General features: G+C 47.5%; 1 protein-coding gene across 2 annotated transcripts; it reads right to left on the bottom strand.

Moving 5' to 3' along the window:
• Window positions 1-1,202: 1,202 nt before the first annotated feature.
• Window positions 1,203-18,130, bottom strand: DHX35 (DEAH-box helicase 35). 2 transcript variants are annotated; one of them, XM_032974527.2, is made up of 23 exons: window positions 17,779-18,130; window positions 17,182-17,278; window positions 15,745-15,872; window positions 15,212-15,304; window positions 14,587-14,664; window positions 14,074-14,178; window positions 13,074-13,135; window positions 12,839-12,908; window positions 12,104-12,163; window positions 11,439-11,551; window positions 10,982-11,078; window positions 10,368-10,535; window positions 9,974-10,184; window positions 9,127-9,251; window positions 8,888-8,942; window positions 7,719-7,814; window positions 6,942-7,036; window positions 5,953-6,030; window positions 5,466-5,595; window positions 4,360-4,441; window positions 3,508-3,579; window positions 2,880-2,991; window positions 1,203-1,920 (listed from the first exon to the last, which is right to left on the bottom strand). In XM_032974527.2, exons 3-23 carry the CDS (start codon window positions 15,745-15,747, stop codon window positions 1,882-1,884), a joined length of 1,944 nt encoding a protein of 647 aa, XP_032830418.2. In that variant the 5' UTR covers window positions 15,748-15,872; window positions 17,182-17,278; window positions 17,779-18,130; the 3' UTR covers window positions 1,203-1,881. The 2 variants fall into 2 exon arrangements, with proteins under 2 accessions (XP_032830418.2, XP_032830416.2); XM_032974525.2 differs by lacking the exon at window positions 17,182-17,278.
• Between the last annotated feature and the right edge of the window lie 803 nt (window positions 18,131-18,933).

Below are 18,933 nucleotides of genomic sequence, written 5' to 3'. Positions count from 1 at the left end.
ATAGTACACGCTTATTAAATGTCTTATTATTTAACTGAAATGTATGTTGCTTGTTATTTAACGCTTTCAAATAAAATGCACAACGCAGAAAGTAAATGTGCAGCCGATTGCTCGTGCCATTGGTGGCAGATCTTCACTGGGGGAAGTTCTGGAGAGCCCCTCTCTAGCGCATTTGAACTACTCTTCCCACATTTTACCCTACCACACACCGCCTGCAGTGGCGATGTTAACTACCTCGCCTGATATGCAGGTGATGGGCTTGATCCTGATCCCGACGCCTGTATATTTGGAGTTTCCATGTTCTCCCCGTGGTCACTTGGATTTTTCTCTGGGTCCTCCGGTTTCTCCCTCATTCAGAAAGATGCGTTTCGAGTATTTGGCTGCATTAAATTTCCACATAAGCCACTTCGTTGAGCTATCATTTGTGATGGTAAGGTCGCTTCTGATAAAGAGCTATACAGCTCAGTGGGGCTTACCTGGTAAAATAAAAAAAAAGTTTAGTTTCAACTTACTGTGGTGCACCTAATTATACTAGTGGGTGGACAGAAGTGGGTGGGACTTTACAAAATGTATTCCCTGAGATAAACTCAGCCTTAAATTAGTCTCTGTACCTATACTTGGGTCTGCCCTAGGTCGACTCAGCCTTAAAATGGTATGAATCTATACTGTCAGTTTACTTCGGATACAAACAAGGCACAATTATTATAACACGTAACCATACTACTATCCCTACCACTACCCCTAAATCTATTCCTAACACCTGAACCTGTTTAACATTAAGGTTACACTAAATAAGAAACCAAAAGTGTGCTGGCATCATAGGCAGGTAGCCTTCATCTAGCAGTGGACCAATCATGGCTGCTAAGAGGGTCGATTAATGTTTTACAACATTACCACTCTTTTTTCTTAATCTTAAGTTTTATGAATTAGTGCAAAAAACATGGCACACAATTCTTACAATATATACACTGCAAGCAGTATTTACACAATACTTCAAATTTTTGTACAAAAAATATTTTAAATGTATCTTTAAATAACTTGGGGGGAGGATTTCTTGAACGTGTTTGTAATCTGTCCCTTTTGAGTATTATGCATGTGGGAGCAAACCAGAGGAAACCCCCCTCAGAAGAGGGGATAATACTGAAGCTGGTTGTACAGCAGTGCGTCGCATGTCCGACTCACTGGCGAGGGAGGCATAGGTAGATAGTTGTAAATGTTTAAGTGAACGTGCATATAAAACGGTGACTCCACGTACACATCTTGCACTGGGTGCGGTCCGTTAACTGGTCCGGGTGAATATATGACATTGTAGAGCAAGCCCTCTATTTACGTTGGGGATGCATCCCTGGAAGGCACGGCATTTGACGGAGAGCGTACATCGAAAACTATTTTACCACCGACTTTAATGATATAAATTTAGGACACGTTCCTGGGGGTAATTTTTGGGTGAAAAATTTGCACAGTGTACAGTATGGCGGCGATGTTGTAAACGAAGAGGCATGAGCGCCCACTAGGGGGCACCGTGGCATAGCGCACCACCCAACCTCCTGCGTTCTTTTGTTAAAACATTTCAAAACGGGAGTGAATCGATTCATTTAAAATCCCATTATGGTCCCTAATTCGTTGGCTATGTTACAGCGAAACAACGTAAAAAATAGGAGCAATGTAAACAGAGGGCTCACTGTACTGTGTGTCACGTCTATTTGATGTAATCACATCCCACAGGTTACCATCCAACCATCTCCCTGCACGCGCGTGTCCCCAGCTTGAAGACGCACACACTATGGCTCCGTCTCTGCACGATCCACCGACCCCCCAGCCACTTCCGAGTCGCTAGCTCACAGGACTGCCGCCGGGCTCGCTGTGCTGCGCGAGACGCCGCTACGATGGTCGCGACCGCTTGGATGCTTGAGAATAATCCTGCGTGCGAAACGCGGGCAGCAGAGGATGGCGGCCCTCAACCAGAGCACACACATCATTATCAGCGACGAATGAAGGTTTATCTCAAGTCGTCGCTGTACAGTTCACACGGTTCTGCGCTATAACAACCCACCGAGCACCGGCACGCAAGCTGATGTCATTGCTCCATCTCTTTGGTGGGCGCTCTCTCGTGGGCTGCCAGTATTCTAGACCATCGGCCATCGTCCCTTCTAGCGACATTTCCTGCCCCAGCTCACTTTTAACACTTTTAATTACCTCTTTAACTGGCGTATAAATGTTACGTGTACGAACATCAAGCTCCAGGTTCATATAAAGTCAACTCTTGAAATATCTGGGGTAATGGAAGGAGGCGTGACCCGATAAAACAAAAATGTGGAAAATAAAAGAAACATTTAAATTAGGCTATACGAACGTATTCTTAACTTGCGGAGAATGCAGGTGATAACGTATAATTACTTTTACAATGGTTTACTTAGCAAAGCGTCACCGAGTACCATAACTATTTTTCATGAGACTTCTGCAAAGCTTTCACAGTAGTGCACGAAGATCATGATGTATATTCCCAATTTAATCATTTGTGGGCAATTTTTCATTTTGCCAAATATGGCCCCTGACGCAGGCACGCAAAGGCCTACCCTCGCAAAGGATGTCACGGGATCTTTAATGTCAACTGTGAAGTAGACTTGAGTGTATTGTTACAGTGAATAAACCCGTAGTTCTAATCAGGGTGGTCGTTGGATTCTAAACCGTGAACCTTTGCGTGGAGCAGCAAACGCACGACTGCCCGGCTATGTCGCCGCCCGTTGGATGACTCATCTTCGACAAAAATAACAACAACAATCACTCTTTTTGGCATTTATTTTCGTCACTAATTTCACGAAGCAAATGAACCGTGGACCGGTGAGCGTCACGAGAGCAAAGTGGTGGCAAAGCCTCACCGTGCTCTGCTGGAAGAAGTGCGGGGCAAGTTCCGTGAGCCAGGCCGGCTCCACCGCTGTCACGTCCCTCATGAAGAACCGAGATGTCTGCACCACCTCGTTAAACACCACCCTGACGCACGCGCGCGCACACACACGCACGCACGCATAGAGAGACCCTCAGTTAGGATTAAACACTGGAGGGAGAGCTGCTGTGGTGCAATGGCTAGCACACTGGACTAGCAATAGAGAGATTGCTGGTTTGACCTCGCACGGCAGCTGAAACAAATGGGACATCTGAAATGCCCCTGGCCTCTGTCCACGCAGCAGTACAAATGGGTACAATCACCAGCTCCGACAAGTTAAAACATCATGATGACAAACTTTACTCTCGTATGAAGAACAGGTGGGAAGGTCCTGCCATGTACTGTGGGAACAGCGGTGGACTGAAAGGAATCTCAGAAGTATCTCTGTGACCTCCGCTTCAGTGGGCCATTCTCTAACAGATGATTTGCATTGCTCTGCGAGGGACACGAATGGATACTTGGTCCCACGACGTGATGGCGAGAGCACAATCCGGGTTACAATTTTATGAAAAATCACGGGAAACATGCGGGTTTATGAATAATAAAAGACGTTGCGTTATTACCACTGCGGTGGCTTCTCGGCATAGAGCACGGAGGTCGGGTGGATGTGGAGCTCAAAGTCGTCGCGTACCGTCCTGTTCAACAGCGAAAAATCCAAGTCGACGTACATCCTCTGCCATCACAGGGTTCACCCGCTATAAATTGTTGCACTATGCGTTGTTTCGCATATACGTTGATGAATTATGGAAAATATTTTTTGTAAGTTTAAGTGCTGTTGATATGTGCCTATTAAGGCTGGCAGTGTGCACAATGGGTGGGGGGGGGGGGTTGGCAGTATTGGACTTGGTGGCAGTACCAAATCCAGTGGCCTTTGCTGATGTTAATATACACCACCAAACCACATAAATAGCGGGGATCCAATCTCAGGTGCTCACCAGCACCAGCATAGTGTCTCTGACCATGACTATTGTGAGTTATCTTAGAGAAGCAGGTAGAGGCCCCTCTTAGTCCAGCACCCGAGCAGTGCTAGCTTCGTGTGGAACATGGCCATTGCAAGTCCCCTGAACCCCACAGCCAACTTTTATTCTCCTAAGCCAAGCATTCCATGATTGCGTGGGGTCTCCACGAGCTTCCGTTCCGTGCCTCTTCTCTCGTCACATCCACCCGTCCTCGCGTCTCGTTCCATCCCATCCTCCCATCTCCCCCCTCGGTCTCCCGCTACTCCTTCTGTCTTGCACCTTTAGCATCTCCATATAGTATCTTCACATTGCACCATCTTTGTCTCTTCTCAACACACACCATCAAAGTCTCACCTCCTTAACCTTCACAATAATCTCAGTAACCCCTGCGAAAGCTCTAACAATGACCACCCCATCGTATTAGAATGCATTCGGTAGTGTGGAGAACACCGCAACCTGTAGGCTCCACTGTGGTGTAGTTTGGCGGCATTGGCGAAGAAACCGGACACAATGCATCTCCGCACAGGGTCTGCGTCTCCTGCTCAGGCACACAGAGCAGGAAAACAAGACACACAAAACACACCGGCTACAGGGACGATCTCATGCCAGAGTGCACCGCTTAGTGGTTCAAAGATTAAAACGCTTCTTGACGAAAATTTTGGGAGAAATTTGTTCCACAACCCACACTGTGTGAATATTAATTTCTGGGCCTAAAATTTCACGTTTTTTTTATTACTTAACCATTTTTTATTGAATTCAACACAGTGTTGCTACGTTGTTTTTTTCATTTCACAATAACTTACACACAAATAATACAATGTTGTATTCCCTGAATTTTGCTTATTGAAGCATGAACAATTACAAATTTTCACATTTACATGTAACAATCACTCTTTGCAGGATATATAAATGGTGTGTCCCTTGTGTATATGCAGGCCCATTCAGATAAGTTTTATGACTTCCCCCTACCGAGAACATTCTCCGGCACAAGGTAGTAAACCCTGCTTGCTGTGAGAGTTGCGAAAAAACATTTATTCATCTAATAAAATGACACTGATAGCACACATGGAATGCCCACGTGCACATGCAACTCTCTCAACCCATCGATGGAAGAGGGCCTCCCCACACAGTTTGGGTCGTTGAGATCAACCATACTTCGCCACGATTCTCAGTGCACTTCGGTTAAAAGAGGCAACTTAGGATCAGTTGTACAAACTATAAAAACTATATTTTTTTATTCTACCAGGTAAGGCCTAGAACTATATAGCTATTTTTCAGAAGCGTCCTGGCCATCACAAATGGTAGCTTAACGAAGTGGCTTATTACGTTGACATTTATTGCAGCCAAATACTCTTTAAACATATGTTTTCCAAATGTGGAAGGTAAAACCGGAGGACCCGGAGAAAAATCCACATGACCACAGGGAGAGCATGCAAACTCCAAATAACCAGTCAGTTCAGATATCACTCGTCAATGAGGTCAAACTCAAGTCACCAGATTCATAGTGCAGTGTGCCAACCACTGTGCCAACGCTCCACTGGCATAGGGAGGAAGAAACGTACCGTTGCTGGAGTTGCTGGGGATGTGGAACCTGCGAAGAAGCTTTCGAAGCTGGTCCTGCAGGGCTCCAGCCCGCACCAGCCCCTTGTAGTTGAGGAAGTGTTGCTGGCACCAGGCAGAACTCTTGTTGTGCTGAGTTCCATAAAAAATGGGAATGTTTGTCAAAAAGTCACCTCGACCAACCAACGCCACTGATGCCAACGCATATCTTCCCATGCTTCCTTACACTTTCTGGATTCTCTCCCATTTTTTTATCACTACGGTCGACAAGTGACCTCGAAATGTGTAAGGTGATATTATACACATTCCTAAAGGAGAGACCAATTTCTCTACAATTTTCCATTTGTTTCAACTCTAAAGGGGGTCTACCCTTCCACCACCCCCCCCCCCACTCCAAAAACCCCCATTACATGCAGAACACTGTACATCTGCCCACGATATTTGGAGGACACATTTAAAATAGCAGCAGTCAATCGGTCAAGGGCTCACCTTCACGAATGCCTCAAACACGTTCAGCATCGTCATGTGATCGCCCTCTTCCACCGCGAACTTACGCTGCTGACGAGCCTGCAAGCAACACACCGGAGTCACGGTGGGCAGGGTTGGTGGATCACACAGAGATAATCGTGTGCTGCAAGACTCGCAAGCTGCACGGCTGCAAGATGGTCGCGAGAAACAAGCATGTTGACCTACGCGTAGTTTATTTTTTTGGGTCATCCTCTCTTGTAACTGGGTTTTCTCCGGGCACTGCTTTCATCCCACACGCATATGAATAAGCAGTATATGAAATGGCCAAAAAAAAAATGCTCAAGAAAGACAGTGTTCACACTCGGGTTCAGTTTATCCTCCGTAAACAACTATACTGATCGAAGTATAAGACGGCTTTGGCCTACGATCAAATAACTTGGAATGCACCCGGGCCTGATCACATCCCGGAAGTTAAGCAGAAAACGAGCCTGCCTCGTGTTAAAATTGGTGACCACCATTTCAACAGCAGGCTGCCATAATTGTAATCGGGGCTGTGCTATGTGGTGCATGGACGAAAGTGCTCTACGTATACAAGATCCCTTGACGACGATCGACGATGAGGGGCTTAAATTTTGATGTAAAGCTTTCGTGACTGCAGTAATTCATATTCTTAGTTTTTTTCGGTAAAGTCACGTTGAAGAGAAACAACAAAATAATAAAATATATATAAAACAATAAAAAAATTCTCACGACGTTTCGACCATAACTCAAACGGTCATCTTCAGGTGTGTTGGTTTGCATACATTTTTTAAATAAATAAATAAATGCGCCGTTTAAAAATACATTTATGCAAACCAACACACCTGAAGATGACCGTTTGAGTTATGGTCGAAACGTCGTGAGAATTTTTTTTATTGTTTTATATATATTTTATTATTTTGTTGTTTCTCTTCAACGTGACTTTACCGAAAAAACTAAGAAGATGAGGGGCTTGTGTGTCGTTTGCTTACGGCCTTTATCTTCTGGTTGGGCGGAGAAAGGAACACGTTCTGAATCTGCATCATGGCGGCGATGGTGATAATCTCTTTTGAGCAGCCAAAGGTTCCTGGGAGTAACAAAACAAATCCCAAAACACATTAAAACAGCATTTTAAACAAACCCATAAAATGTCACCATTGTTGAGAAACGACGATTTTGAACATTGCTCAGTGGTCACAACACTGAGCCAGGGACCACTGCGATCCTGGGGTTGAATCTGGTTAACCGTGCTCGATGAAGCTTGGTTCTCAGGTGCATTGAGTTCATGGACTCAATTTAGTCACCAATGATTACACACAAAATCTCCCCATCATAATACATTTGATGTGCCACTTTAAATCAGCATATTCCATTTCTGCCAATTTAGGAATGTGTGCTCGATCGACATGAACAACCACAGCAGGTCACGTAAAAGTGATGTCCCTCCTATAGATAGAGAGGCCTACTGAAGTGACTTAGAGCTCTATAAGGCCCTCTTCTGGGGTGGTTCTCAGACACAGAATGGTGAACTGCTCACCGCGAGAGGTCCAAAAGAAAAATTTGTGACACGAGAATTGTAATAAAACTGACAACTGACAAGAGGGGGGCAGAAGCCAAACGAATAAGTGTGCTTCAATATATTGTGAATTTTACATCAGGGCTGATGAGGTACAATAGTCCACAAAGACGATTCTTTGTCTTATAACTTGGCTGACGGCATCAGTGGGACGATGACAAATGTGAAAACAAAAAAACCCCAGACTCGGTACCTGATTCAAGCAGCATCTTGGCATACATGGGTCCCATGGGGAACTCAGCCATGCGCACTCCCAGGGGCTCCGTCAGCTGACACTGCTCATCAAGGCCTGCGTGTGCACGAGAGTGGGGAGTGGCGGCGCAGCGGTTGAGCGCGCTGCGCTACAAACTCGGCGGACCCAGAGTTCGATTCCCGCTCACAGCCAACACCAGTGACGATTATTCTGAACCGATCCTGGGCCTCCCCCTAGGGTCGACTCAGCCTCAAATGAGTACCTGGTGCGGTGCGTAAACATCGCCGCTGGGGAGACAAAGGAAGCCGGGCGTGGTGCTGGCCACCTACCCCCTTGGTGTGCCATGCCACTTGCGCCAACAGTCTGTTAAGGCTACACGGGGGATCTTTGTCTTTGTTGTGTATTTGTGCATTTACACAAAGAGGAAAGAGCAGTGTCTTAGCGGTTAGTTCACGGCGCCACAATCCTTGACAACCAGAGTTTGATTCCCAGCCTTGCACGTCATCGTTGGCGCTACCCGAACCTGTCCTGTGCACCCTCAACAATGACTCAACCATTCTCGAGTAGCTGGCACCGTGTGTGACCATCACCACTGAAGAGACAAAGGTGGCCGTGCATTACACTGGCCAGCACTCCACCTCGTGTGCGCTGGGCCAGCCTTAATAGGCCCTCGCTAACATCACCCATCCCCCATGCTCTAAACAGCAGCTAAACAAGTGTAGTCTTCCTGTGCATAAGCAAGCCTAGGTCAACGTAAGCTACTTCCTCATTAAACTTACTGATCAACTAAACAATTTTTTTTTTTTTAGCAGGTAAGGCCCACTGAGCTATAGAGCTCTTTTTCAGAAGCGACTTGGCCGCATGATAGCTCAACGAAGCGGCTTATCGCGTGGAATTTTAAAGCAGCCAAATACTCCAAACGCAACGTTGATTCTAACACGACGACGAGGACGCGTCTCTCCACGTGACAACAACCACTGCAGGATGCTCACACAGCAGGCTCCATTGACTTTGCAGGGATGATGGGCGAGAGCCCCGTGCAGTGGCGGGAGTGACCGAGGCGTGCGTTAACATGCGGCCCCCACCAACATCCTATTTGGCCCACAGTAATGACTCGGGGATCACCCACCCCCGCTGCTTTAAATGCACAGGAATTCAAGCGCACGCACCTCCCAAAGCGTAGAGTAGCTCCACGGCTTGCACCATGGACTCAGCTGGAGGAGGCTGCGGAGAGAGAAAAAAGACACGGCCAAGGGTCGCATGAATTTACAAACTGGATGACGAACGCAACTTTAATAAAAAAATGTTTTGTTTCCAACGAAGGAGCTTAGTGTTCCTGGTTCGGCTCCGATGTGCCCGCGGGAAAATAAAAGTGTAACGCCGCACGAGCGAGCACGGTGAGCCTCACCGAGAGGAAAGAGAAGCGCAGGACGTTGTCGATGCCGAGTGCCTTGAGCTGCAGAATGACGGGCGCCATGTCGCTCCGCCGCATCTCGGGCTCCGTCGCCTCGGGCAGCTTCGCGAACTCCGACTCTGTGTCAGCGCACGACCGTCGGCACTCTAAGCGGCAGAGCCGGGTGGGCAAGCGCAGCCACCGCCAACCGTGTGGGACCCACAGGTAACTTGGAAGGGATCCTAGAGGTTAGCTCTGTGATATGTGCTACCGTGGGGCGTTTTATAACACACGAAGGGATGCATTGCTCTGCGAGAGATCCAGACTGATTCTTTGTCACATGGCATGGCACGGAGAGCACAATCGGGATCAAAATTAGGATTACATTTCTAAACCGACACTGCAACCGATACTGCGTGCTGTTAGCGGGCACGGTGCACGCGTGGGTGGTGTGTCTAGAATCACGCCCGACCGCCCTTGCCTCCCGCGTGCTGATGTTAACACACCACACCAAGGTATTCATTTAAGGCTGAATCATCCTAGATAATGACGATTGATGTTAGATGTTATCCGTGGCCGGGAATCGAACTTGAGGCCCTCATGTTTGTAGTGCGGTGCCCTAACCACTGGACCCCCACTCTTCACATTCACAACCAGGTTGTTGGTGCAGGTCCAGCTCGACCTGCCTTAAATCAAGGACCTGATGCGGTGTGAACATAAGCGCTTTCGAGACAAAGGTCGCCTGGCGTTGTGCCGGCCACAACGAGCGCGAATACGCCGTGCCAGCCTTCACGAGCGCTCGCTAACAACACTCATCGACACAACGCCTAACACAGGACAGCATGCACGCTCACCGTCGTACCTGGATAGAGACGGTAACACTTCCCCGGGCGGCTCCGCCCGGCCCGGCCGGCACGCTGCTGTGCCGACGCCCGCGACGCCGGCGTCACAAGCAGCGCGTCGACGGCACGGCGAGGGTCGTAGGCGCGCAGCTTCACAAAGCCACAGTCCACCACGAACGCGATGCCCGGCACCGTCACCGAGGTCTCCGCCACATTGGTTGCCACCACCACCTGTCCGCACGTGCGGTTCGCGTTGGGAGTGGCGGAGAACCATGGGGCTTTTGTTACCAACAAAATGGGGGGTTAACGTTCAGTGAATGTTCAACATGAACGTCATAGGAACGGAATCGGAAGGAAAAACGTATTCATCGCAACGGGAAAGGGTCAATCATCCGCACGTTTTCAGACTCTGACCTTGCGACAGTTGCGGCCGACACGCTCAAACACCTTCATCTGGTCAACGTACGGCAGCCCCGCATACATGGGCAGGGCGCGCACGTGCCTGTGCAGGCTGCCCTTGCTGCGTGCCGCCGCCGCACGCACCTCCTCCACCACGGCCGACACGACGTTCTCCACCTCCTCCTGCACGGGCGCAGCAGCGGGCAGGCGAACGAGCGATCCGGCGAGTGGGCAAGTGAATGAGTCAATGGAGCGGGCAAGCAGGTGGGTGAAATGAGCGGATGAATGAGTTGACGAGTTAGCGAGTGAGTGAATAGGTGGTGCATAGCTGAGCTGCACAGCAGCTGCTGCAGGGCTGCATAATGGGCAGCAGAGGGCAGTGTAACATCGACTGTTGTTTGTAATTATACGCTCCTGTTCTATGGTCTGTGCCGTCGCCAACTGACTGGCATGGTGAATTATGATTAAATGAACCCCATGACCCGCACGGGAGGGGAGGCTCTCATACAGCTGTGGATTGACAAAGGGCTGTGCAGGTACAAAATACTGTGGTTCAGCCTCTGCTTAACTTGTGCACTATGTGGCAATGGAAGCTGTTGTAGGATTCTGAATAATGTCGCGGAAGGTACCTGTCCAGTCAGGAAGGCCAGGATGTCTCCGTCCGCTGCATCGTTGTGAATTTTCATAATTGTCTCTACCGTGGTCTTCACATAGTCTGGCACAGGACTTTAACACACACAATACCGACAATGAAAATAAAACTCATTACATCAATATGTAGCTTCTGGCGTTTGTGCTTCACAGTGCTGGATTACATGCATTCGCCACCACTGCCCAACCCTCCACAAAATGTAATCCGCTAAGCAGCATTGACACTCAAATGCACGGGAAAACGACGATGGTTATAAAAAAAAAAACTGAATTGACATAGTTGGGCACGTAGGTACTGCAACTGCCAGTCACCCTGGTCTGCTTAACAGTGACAAGTGGATCGGACTCACAAGTTCTGCCCGTGAGCCTTTGTCACTCCACGTGGACACCAAGTCCACCTAGCCCGGCACAAGCAAGTATCGTCGAGGAAGTTACCTGTGCATGTAGAAAATCTCCACGGGGTAGGTGCGTCCCTCGACGGTTAGAATGGCGCTTGTGTCCTTGGTGGGGTCCGATGTGTCATTGTGGTTGAAGAACTTCTGGAATTTCTAGATTACAAGTGAAAAATATGTAAAGGTGCAGCCCTGCAATTACTTGCTCATGTCACTGGTGGTGGAAGGGCCTCAACTAGAGCGACCGTACAGTGGCTGGTGCACAAAGTCATGAAAAGTCCTTCGCGTTCCCAGCGTTGATTTGATTAGGGTTAATTTAGTCAGAATTTCAGTCTTTTAGTCTTAATCTATCAAAACTTGCAGAATTTGTGTCAACTCTTCATCTGCATACTTTATTTAGTCATTAAAATAAAAATGGCAACTAAATGAAATCCACAGAATAAAACTTAACTTAATATTCCACAGGTTTCCATCAACTAGACTACGATTAAAAGACGAACAGGCCGACTAAATTAACGCTCGGGTTGATAAATCAGCAGCCGCTCACTACTTTTAGTCTGAGTTGACCTGTAATGGCAACGATGCAGCCTGGGTCAGTATAACCATAGCCCTGAGAACCAACACCACCTGCTCATCACATGCAACAGCACGGCATAGATACTGGAATTTTAAAACCACACTAGCATCAGGCACACAATCAACTCATACCTCTGCATCAAGAGTAGCAGATGCGACAATGATCCTCAGCTCTTCTCTCTTTTTCTGTATCTGCAAAGAAAAAATGAAAAGCACTTAAGGTGAACTGCGATTAACATTTTTAAATAAAAAAGAAAATTACAACAGGAACAGAGTGCTTTTGGAATATCGATTTGATCATCAATGTGCCCGAATAAGAAAGGTGGTTTTCAATCGGTACGTATTATCCACTCTTATACAGATCAGAGTCAATGACACTACAGACTGAAAAGTACTCCAAGACACATGAGAGGGATGCACTGTCGAAATTTACAGTGAAAGACAGGGGAACACGATAATCAGGAAACAAACACAATCTGAAAAATCGTATTGACTGTTAACAAAATCAGGGGGCTTCGGCGGGACACGTCGCTCGATGGGATGGCCGATGAAAAAAAAAACTGGTGATGGGACTGGCAGCCCAAGGAGAAAACAAGGGCAAGAGACAGCAAGGAGATAAGCTGAAGAGCGCGACACACTGTGGCAACGCAGGACCGTGATGTTCGCTGATGGCATGGGCAGTTCTTGATTCGGCAGTGAAAAAACAATGGCTGATCGCGACAATGTATTTACACATAGTGTACATTAAATATGAACGCACAAAGTAAAGGGAGTACAGCCATTGCATTAGACCGAGGTTACTGTCAATCTTAACTCATTATGGTGATGTTAAAGCTTTCCTTTTTTCGATAAAGTAAATTGTTTTACCTTTCTTAGCAGGCCAAGAGCGATATCGGTGTACAGAGTCCGTTCATGGGCTTCATCCAGTATAATAACGCTGTCGGCAGAAAAAAAATAGAACTCATTGAACCGTCGCACAGAGCTAACCTACAACCATACCAGGAGCCATACTGCATTCGACACATTCGTTACGGTAGGATAAGGTGCAGTGGTGTCACCAAACCTCAGCAATAACGGACTGTGCGCAGTTAAGTGGAGTCACCTGTACTTCTTCAGCAGTGGATCAGCCATCATTTCCCTCACCAGCATTCCATCCGTCAAGAACTGTCCGCAAACACCGAAACATTACACACTTTGACATTCATGCAGATGAATACCCAGTGAGCGTTCATATGTTCTGTAGTTCAGAGGCAGTGGAGGGAATGGTTATAACCTCATAATGAACAGTTGGTTTTACCACCAGAGGTAGTACCAACAAGTAGGGCAGTGCGCAATCTAATAAATGTGGCCATATGTACCGTGTCTGCATATTGTGGATTATTTTTTGGGGGGTGGGGGGGGAGTGAGGGAACATTGAAAAAAAGTTGGGGAAAAAATCAAAATCGCACTGCAAACTGCATGCAAAGCAATGCTGACTTGTTGCTCACTGCAATTGCATGCTGCACAGAAACGTCACGTGCCAGCTAGTCCTAACTGAGTAGAATTTGACCTCCGAGAAGACCGTGTGGCCAACGGGTTATATAAAAAAGAACTTTTTTTATTTTCTATGTGGAGAGACGGGCATACGAAGGCAATATTGCCTGCCGATGTAGTTTAGTAGTGTACTTTACAGTAACTAACATTGTCCAAGTGATGGGTTTTTCATATTTGCATACACTTTAAGAATACTATAAAAAAGCTAAACAATTGTCAAAATTTGGTCATTATAGATATAATGGGGTAAAAATAACCTTTATCATGGTACTCCACCGCAGTTATGCCAGTATTTGGAAGACGCATTGTGATCACAATACAAGTAGTTAATGTGTTCAAAGTAGTCTTATTGGAAATAAGACCACTTTTAATAATACCAGGACACTTCACCCTTGAATTAGCCCGGTGTTTGGAGGACACACCGTAATAACTTTACAAGTTGTAATAGGCTACATTTGTTCTTTATCGAAATAACAAATATACTGGGGCACCCCACCCCTGAATTGTCCTGGTATTTCGAGGACAGCAATCGATGCGAGCTGGGACCGATCAACTATCAAGACCTCAACCTTTATGCGAGTGGCTTGAGGGTCACTGCAGTCGTCAAAGCGAATGCAGTAGCCGACCTCGTGACCGAGCAGCGCGCCTCTCTCCTCCGCAACTCGCGCTGCGACCTGGCCACATCATCCAAGGTGGATGGAGGTAGACACATATGTACAGACACACACACGCAAAGCAGTGAGTACATGTATGACAGGCTGAAGCAGTTTGGATCACAAGGACAAAGTGTGGTGTGTTTCAGGAGACAAGGGACAGGACAAGAGGGAGATCCAATGCTGTCAACGTCCAGTTTTGGGATGACACACGATGATGATCTATAAGAGTGGCATACCGACATAGTCATCAAAAAGTGTTTGTTGCGTGTCAACGAAAGCAAATATGAATCTACTTTTTTTGCAAAGTAGGTGACATTTTTGCCAATGGCCTTCCTACACATAGCAGAAGAATGGCCGTGGATGAATGTGCCGAGTATTGGAAACGACTTGGTGCAAAGACAGACAACGAGCGGCGTGCGTTTTCACCGTGGTTGCTGCGACCCTCCGTGGTTGAGTGATGGCCACGACGTGCCCCTCCGCTGTCCAGCCGGCTTCCGCCAGGTACTGCGCAAGACGACGCAATTAGACAGGACAGAACACTGCTGTGGCACATGCACTTCATTCTCCCTCAACAAATTATAAACAGATTAACATGTCGGTGCAAAACAAGATACTTGTTAGAAAAATGACAAGGTTATTATCTTCCACCAATTTCGCCATTTATTCACTAAAGAGTAGCTGAAAAGGTTATTTCACTAATGCAGCAGGTTTTATAAATAATAAACGGCCCTTTGTCATTCCGCTACATGATAAAGGTCTCTCCACACCTTGGTAATCATGCTGGTCATCGTGAGTTAGTGAAGGGGAAGCCACGGACCAGTTCAAAATATCACTTATCAATGACATCAGGCTATGTTTATCCAGCAACTGACCTCAAGTGGCCAAGTTTATGGTGCAGCGTACAAACCATCGCACCACATCTGATAAGACTTCAAAACACATTGAGCACAAATCTACAGGAAAGGCACAATTATAAAGTATAGTGAACCACTGATTGTGCTATGTATATCAAACTTTAAGTCAATTCCACACCTTCAATACCCATGCGTACCTGGGGAATTTGTGTGCTTTTACCGCATCCAGTCTCACCCACAATCACAACAGTGCGGTATTTCTCCACCAGGTAAAGGACATGATTCCTGTGCTGAACAAAACATGATTGCACGAGGGAAAACAAATCAATAACTGAAAAAAAACACGTAAATCTACAGTTATATCATATCCTGGGCACATACACCAACCATTTCACAATGCACTTGGCATACGAGGCGGGAGATACATGGCATGAGAATGATGATGCACAGAATCGGAGGAAGGAGATGCGTGGCAGGATATGTGTGAAGTCGAGATGGGAGCTGCATGGTTTGAGAGGAATATATGTGCAGTCTGAGGTGAGATGCATGAAGAGGTGAGACATGAGTGGACAGGAAGGAGGTCTGAAGTAAGATACGTGTATGACCTGCCACATATGTTAAGGCAGGTAATACACTGAATTTAAAGCAACAATCCTGACATCTCAAAATGCTTTGATAGCAACTATGAACGTTGGCAAGGCGCCATGAAGATGTCGTGCACTGCAAGTACCATGAATATGGGCAAACGCTGTCGCTGCTGCTGGATGGAAAGGGAGATGTGAGGGTTGTACACAAATGCCGTGGAGGCCTCTTCCCCCGGAGTAGCGCGCTCCTCCCCAACTCCAGGTGCCTCCGTCCCTATCACATGAACAACGTGCAAATGTTAATCTGTATGAAACATTCTCCATAGTCTAGACTCACATTGTCATCGTCAGCAGCAGCAGCAGCCACAGGCACTCCACTGCTCGATGAAGGCCAAGCCGTCACAATGTCACATGGTTCTGCGACGGAACAGCAACTGCACAAGAGCTGATTTTATTACATACATTACATACTCTCGGCTTTGTGTAAGTGTGGAAAGTATACTGTAACCTAGAGAGACTCGTACAAACAGCGACACTGCTCCACACACACACATCAGTCACAAGGAACTCGGGGATAAATTGTTACGAATGGCATTTTCTGGCAGGTCAGTGCATCTCTCTCCACATTTCACCTTTGGGATTCTTGGGATACAAGTGTTATCACCAGAGGCCCAAACAGTCAGACTAAAACAACTTTACTCAAATGCCAATTTCAGGCCCCTCGGTGAAAAGTGGTCTCCAACTCTTATTATCCACTTCCTCTGTCCTATGTATGTGCTGTGAAGGGCCACTGCCCCAAAGGTCACCATATATTAATTTAAGTGTTATTTACGAACGCGTTACATTTTTTACGTGTGCCTGTGCATCACTGCCAACGCAGCATCAGAAAATAATTTAACATTTTAGGCTGTGGTTGTCCCACCTGATGAAGGACGCTTGTGTTGCGCCCGAAACGTCGTGATTTAATTTATTCTATACCTACGTGACTTTACCGAAAGAACCAAAGAGTATTTTAGGCACCTTTGTGATTCTTGGGACTCAAGTGTAAATACCAAGACTCAAGAGCCACAGGGGCTGTGGTGGCGCACGCCTTTAATCCAGCACTGTGCGAGGGTTGGTTGATCGCACTCATCTCGTGAAACTCCCTTCCCGTGGGCGTCGAGGTTCCATAAACCCTGGCTTCCAAGGCGGTAGTACAGCAAATGTGGACTCCACCTGTTCCTTCTGTATGGGATGGTCCTCCGGTTTTCCCTCTACATTTAGAATCATCTTGCGTTCAGAGTATGTGGCTGCTGTAAATGTCCACGTGATACGCCACTTCACTGGGCTATCATTTGTGGCCAGGTCGCTTCTGAAAAAAAGCTACATAGCTGCGGGGCCCATTAACTATCGACCAATACGGCTTACACGTATTCTTGTACAGGGAAATTGAGTTTTCATGTACATACGGCGTACAACCGTTTCACTACGGGCTTTTTAGGATTAACTGAGATTTATCAGGGCATGGGGTGACCCATAAGGTCTGAATTGGGCTGTAATAAGCTAGGCACTGACAAGGGGTTGACAGGTATGTGGGGCCTTACCTGGTTAAAATATTTTCAAAACACATGTAAAGTGTTGCCTCCTGGCGCGCCAAGGTTTTCTGTGGGTGCTCCGGTTTCTTACCACATGTATAATTGTCTGAAAACATCTTAATATGTGAACGACGATATATTTGATTCCTACGATAATTAGAAATTAGATATTTTATTAAATGCTCCACTGGGATTCTTGAGTTTCATTTGAATGATCAACGCCTCATAAACACCACACTAAGGGACGCTTGCGATTTAAACGGTCCGATATTCACACAAACACGCTTCGAGCAGATTAGTAGAATAGCATAGTTACTTTATAAGACTGGCATTAAATGAATACTAGAGTAAGCACCAGGACTAAGTACCCTATCCACATCCCACCGAGCCTCTCGAGATATTCCAACCGAGGAAGCTGCGCCTCTCCCGGCCAATAATCTAGGCAAGACCGTTGTTAACAAGGCCCTCGACAACAATTCCGTGCATAGAGCGACAGTTGATTTTTTTTTTAAATGACATTGCACAAGCGAGGGATGACTATAAGAGAAAGGTAAAATTAGGCGAGTGAGTGAGCGAGTGAAGGACGAGGTGAAATATATCCCGCACCTGGCTTCCAGAATTTGGGAATCACTCGCGTGGCCGCCATGACGGTCAGACGCGTGCGGGCGGCGTTGACCAATCGGCGCGCAGCACCGCGATGACGTCGAGGCGAGGAAAGTTTCGGGATAGCTAACTAACTAAATAAATAAATATTAATCGCACCAACTTTTATTCTAACTTCACCGAACCCTCTCTAACGTTGGACCCAGGGGTTCGTTTCGGAATCGTCGCCCGCTGATTGTTCGAGGGTTTATATTTTTGTTGTTGTTGCAATGTGTGCGGTGACGTGACCGGCGCCGACTTGGGGGAGTGGCAAGACGGGGATTCGATTTCATAGCGCGCATTGACACAAACGCAACCCCCCTCCTCTCCCCCCCCGAGGACCGCATTACCACGAGCTGAGGAGAAAATGTAAAAATGTTGCGTTTGAAAAATCTAACATTTGACGTTTTAAAAACTCAACAAAAATGTCACGGTTTAAAAAAAAAATCAACAACAGCCAACAACACGGTCAAAAGTTAAAGGGCGTCTTCAATGTGCTAAAATATACGGACTGAATCATTCATATCAATCCGCGGCCTTTCATATTAAAATTCGTGTAGATTGACTTCGTACACCCCCCCTCCCCCATCTACACCCCCCCCATCTACACCCCCTCCTCCCCCATCTACACCCCCCCCCATCTACACCCCCCCTCCCCCATCTACACCCCCCCCCCTCCCCCATCTACACCCCCCCCATCTACACCCCCCCCTCCCCCATCTACACCCCCCCCATCTACACCCCCCCCCCCCATCTACACCCCCCTCCCCCATCTACACCCCCCCCACCCTTCCCCCTCCCCCATCTACACCCCCCCACCCTTCCCCCTCCCCCATGTACACCCCCCCCACCCTTTTCCCCTCCCCCACCTTCCCCCTTATCCCTCCCCCTCCTTTCATCCCCCCTTCCCCACCCCCACCGACCCATCCCCCTCGCCCACTCCCCGATAACTTCCAACACTCCCCCCTCCCCACGAATGTTCTTCGCGCGCCCCCCCACTCCTTTCCGAACTCTTCTGTGATTGGACATCCCCTCCCTCCCCCCCCCGTATGCTTGGCCAATGAGCGCGGCCGCAGGCGTGGTCGCCGCGGCGGCTTCGGTCACGTGCTCGCAGGCGCA

The sequence above is a fragment of the Petromyzon marinus genome, chromosome 54, assembly GCF_048934315.1.
Source record: "Petromyzon marinus isolate PM22_M1 ecotype Great Lakes invasive population chromosome 54, UKy_Petmar_22M1.pri1.0, whole genome shotgun sequence".
NCBI lineage: Eukaryota > Metazoa > Chordata > Hyperoartia > Petromyzontiformes > Petromyzontidae > Petromyzon > Petromyzon marinus.
The sequence above is the reverse complement of the archived record's forward strand: the minus strand, read 5'-3'. Positions and strand labels throughout refer to the sequence as shown.

What these genes read in the sequence shown, in the direction of transcription:
- DHX35 (XM_032974525.2), bottom strand. Translation starts at nt 17,818, where the DNA reads ATGGCGGCCACGCGAGTGATTCCCAAATTCTGGAAGCCAG. An exon ending in TCCCAAATTCTGGAAGCCAG is followed by an intron (nt 15,873 to 17,778) that starts GTGCGGGATATA and finishes TTCATGTGATAG; the next exon opens with GGACGGAGGCACCTGGAGTT. An exon ending in GCCGAGAAGCCACCGCAGTG is followed by an intron (nt 2,992 to 3,507) that starts GTAATAACGCAA and finishes CGCGTGCGTCAG; the next exon opens with GGTGGTGTTTAACGAGGTGG.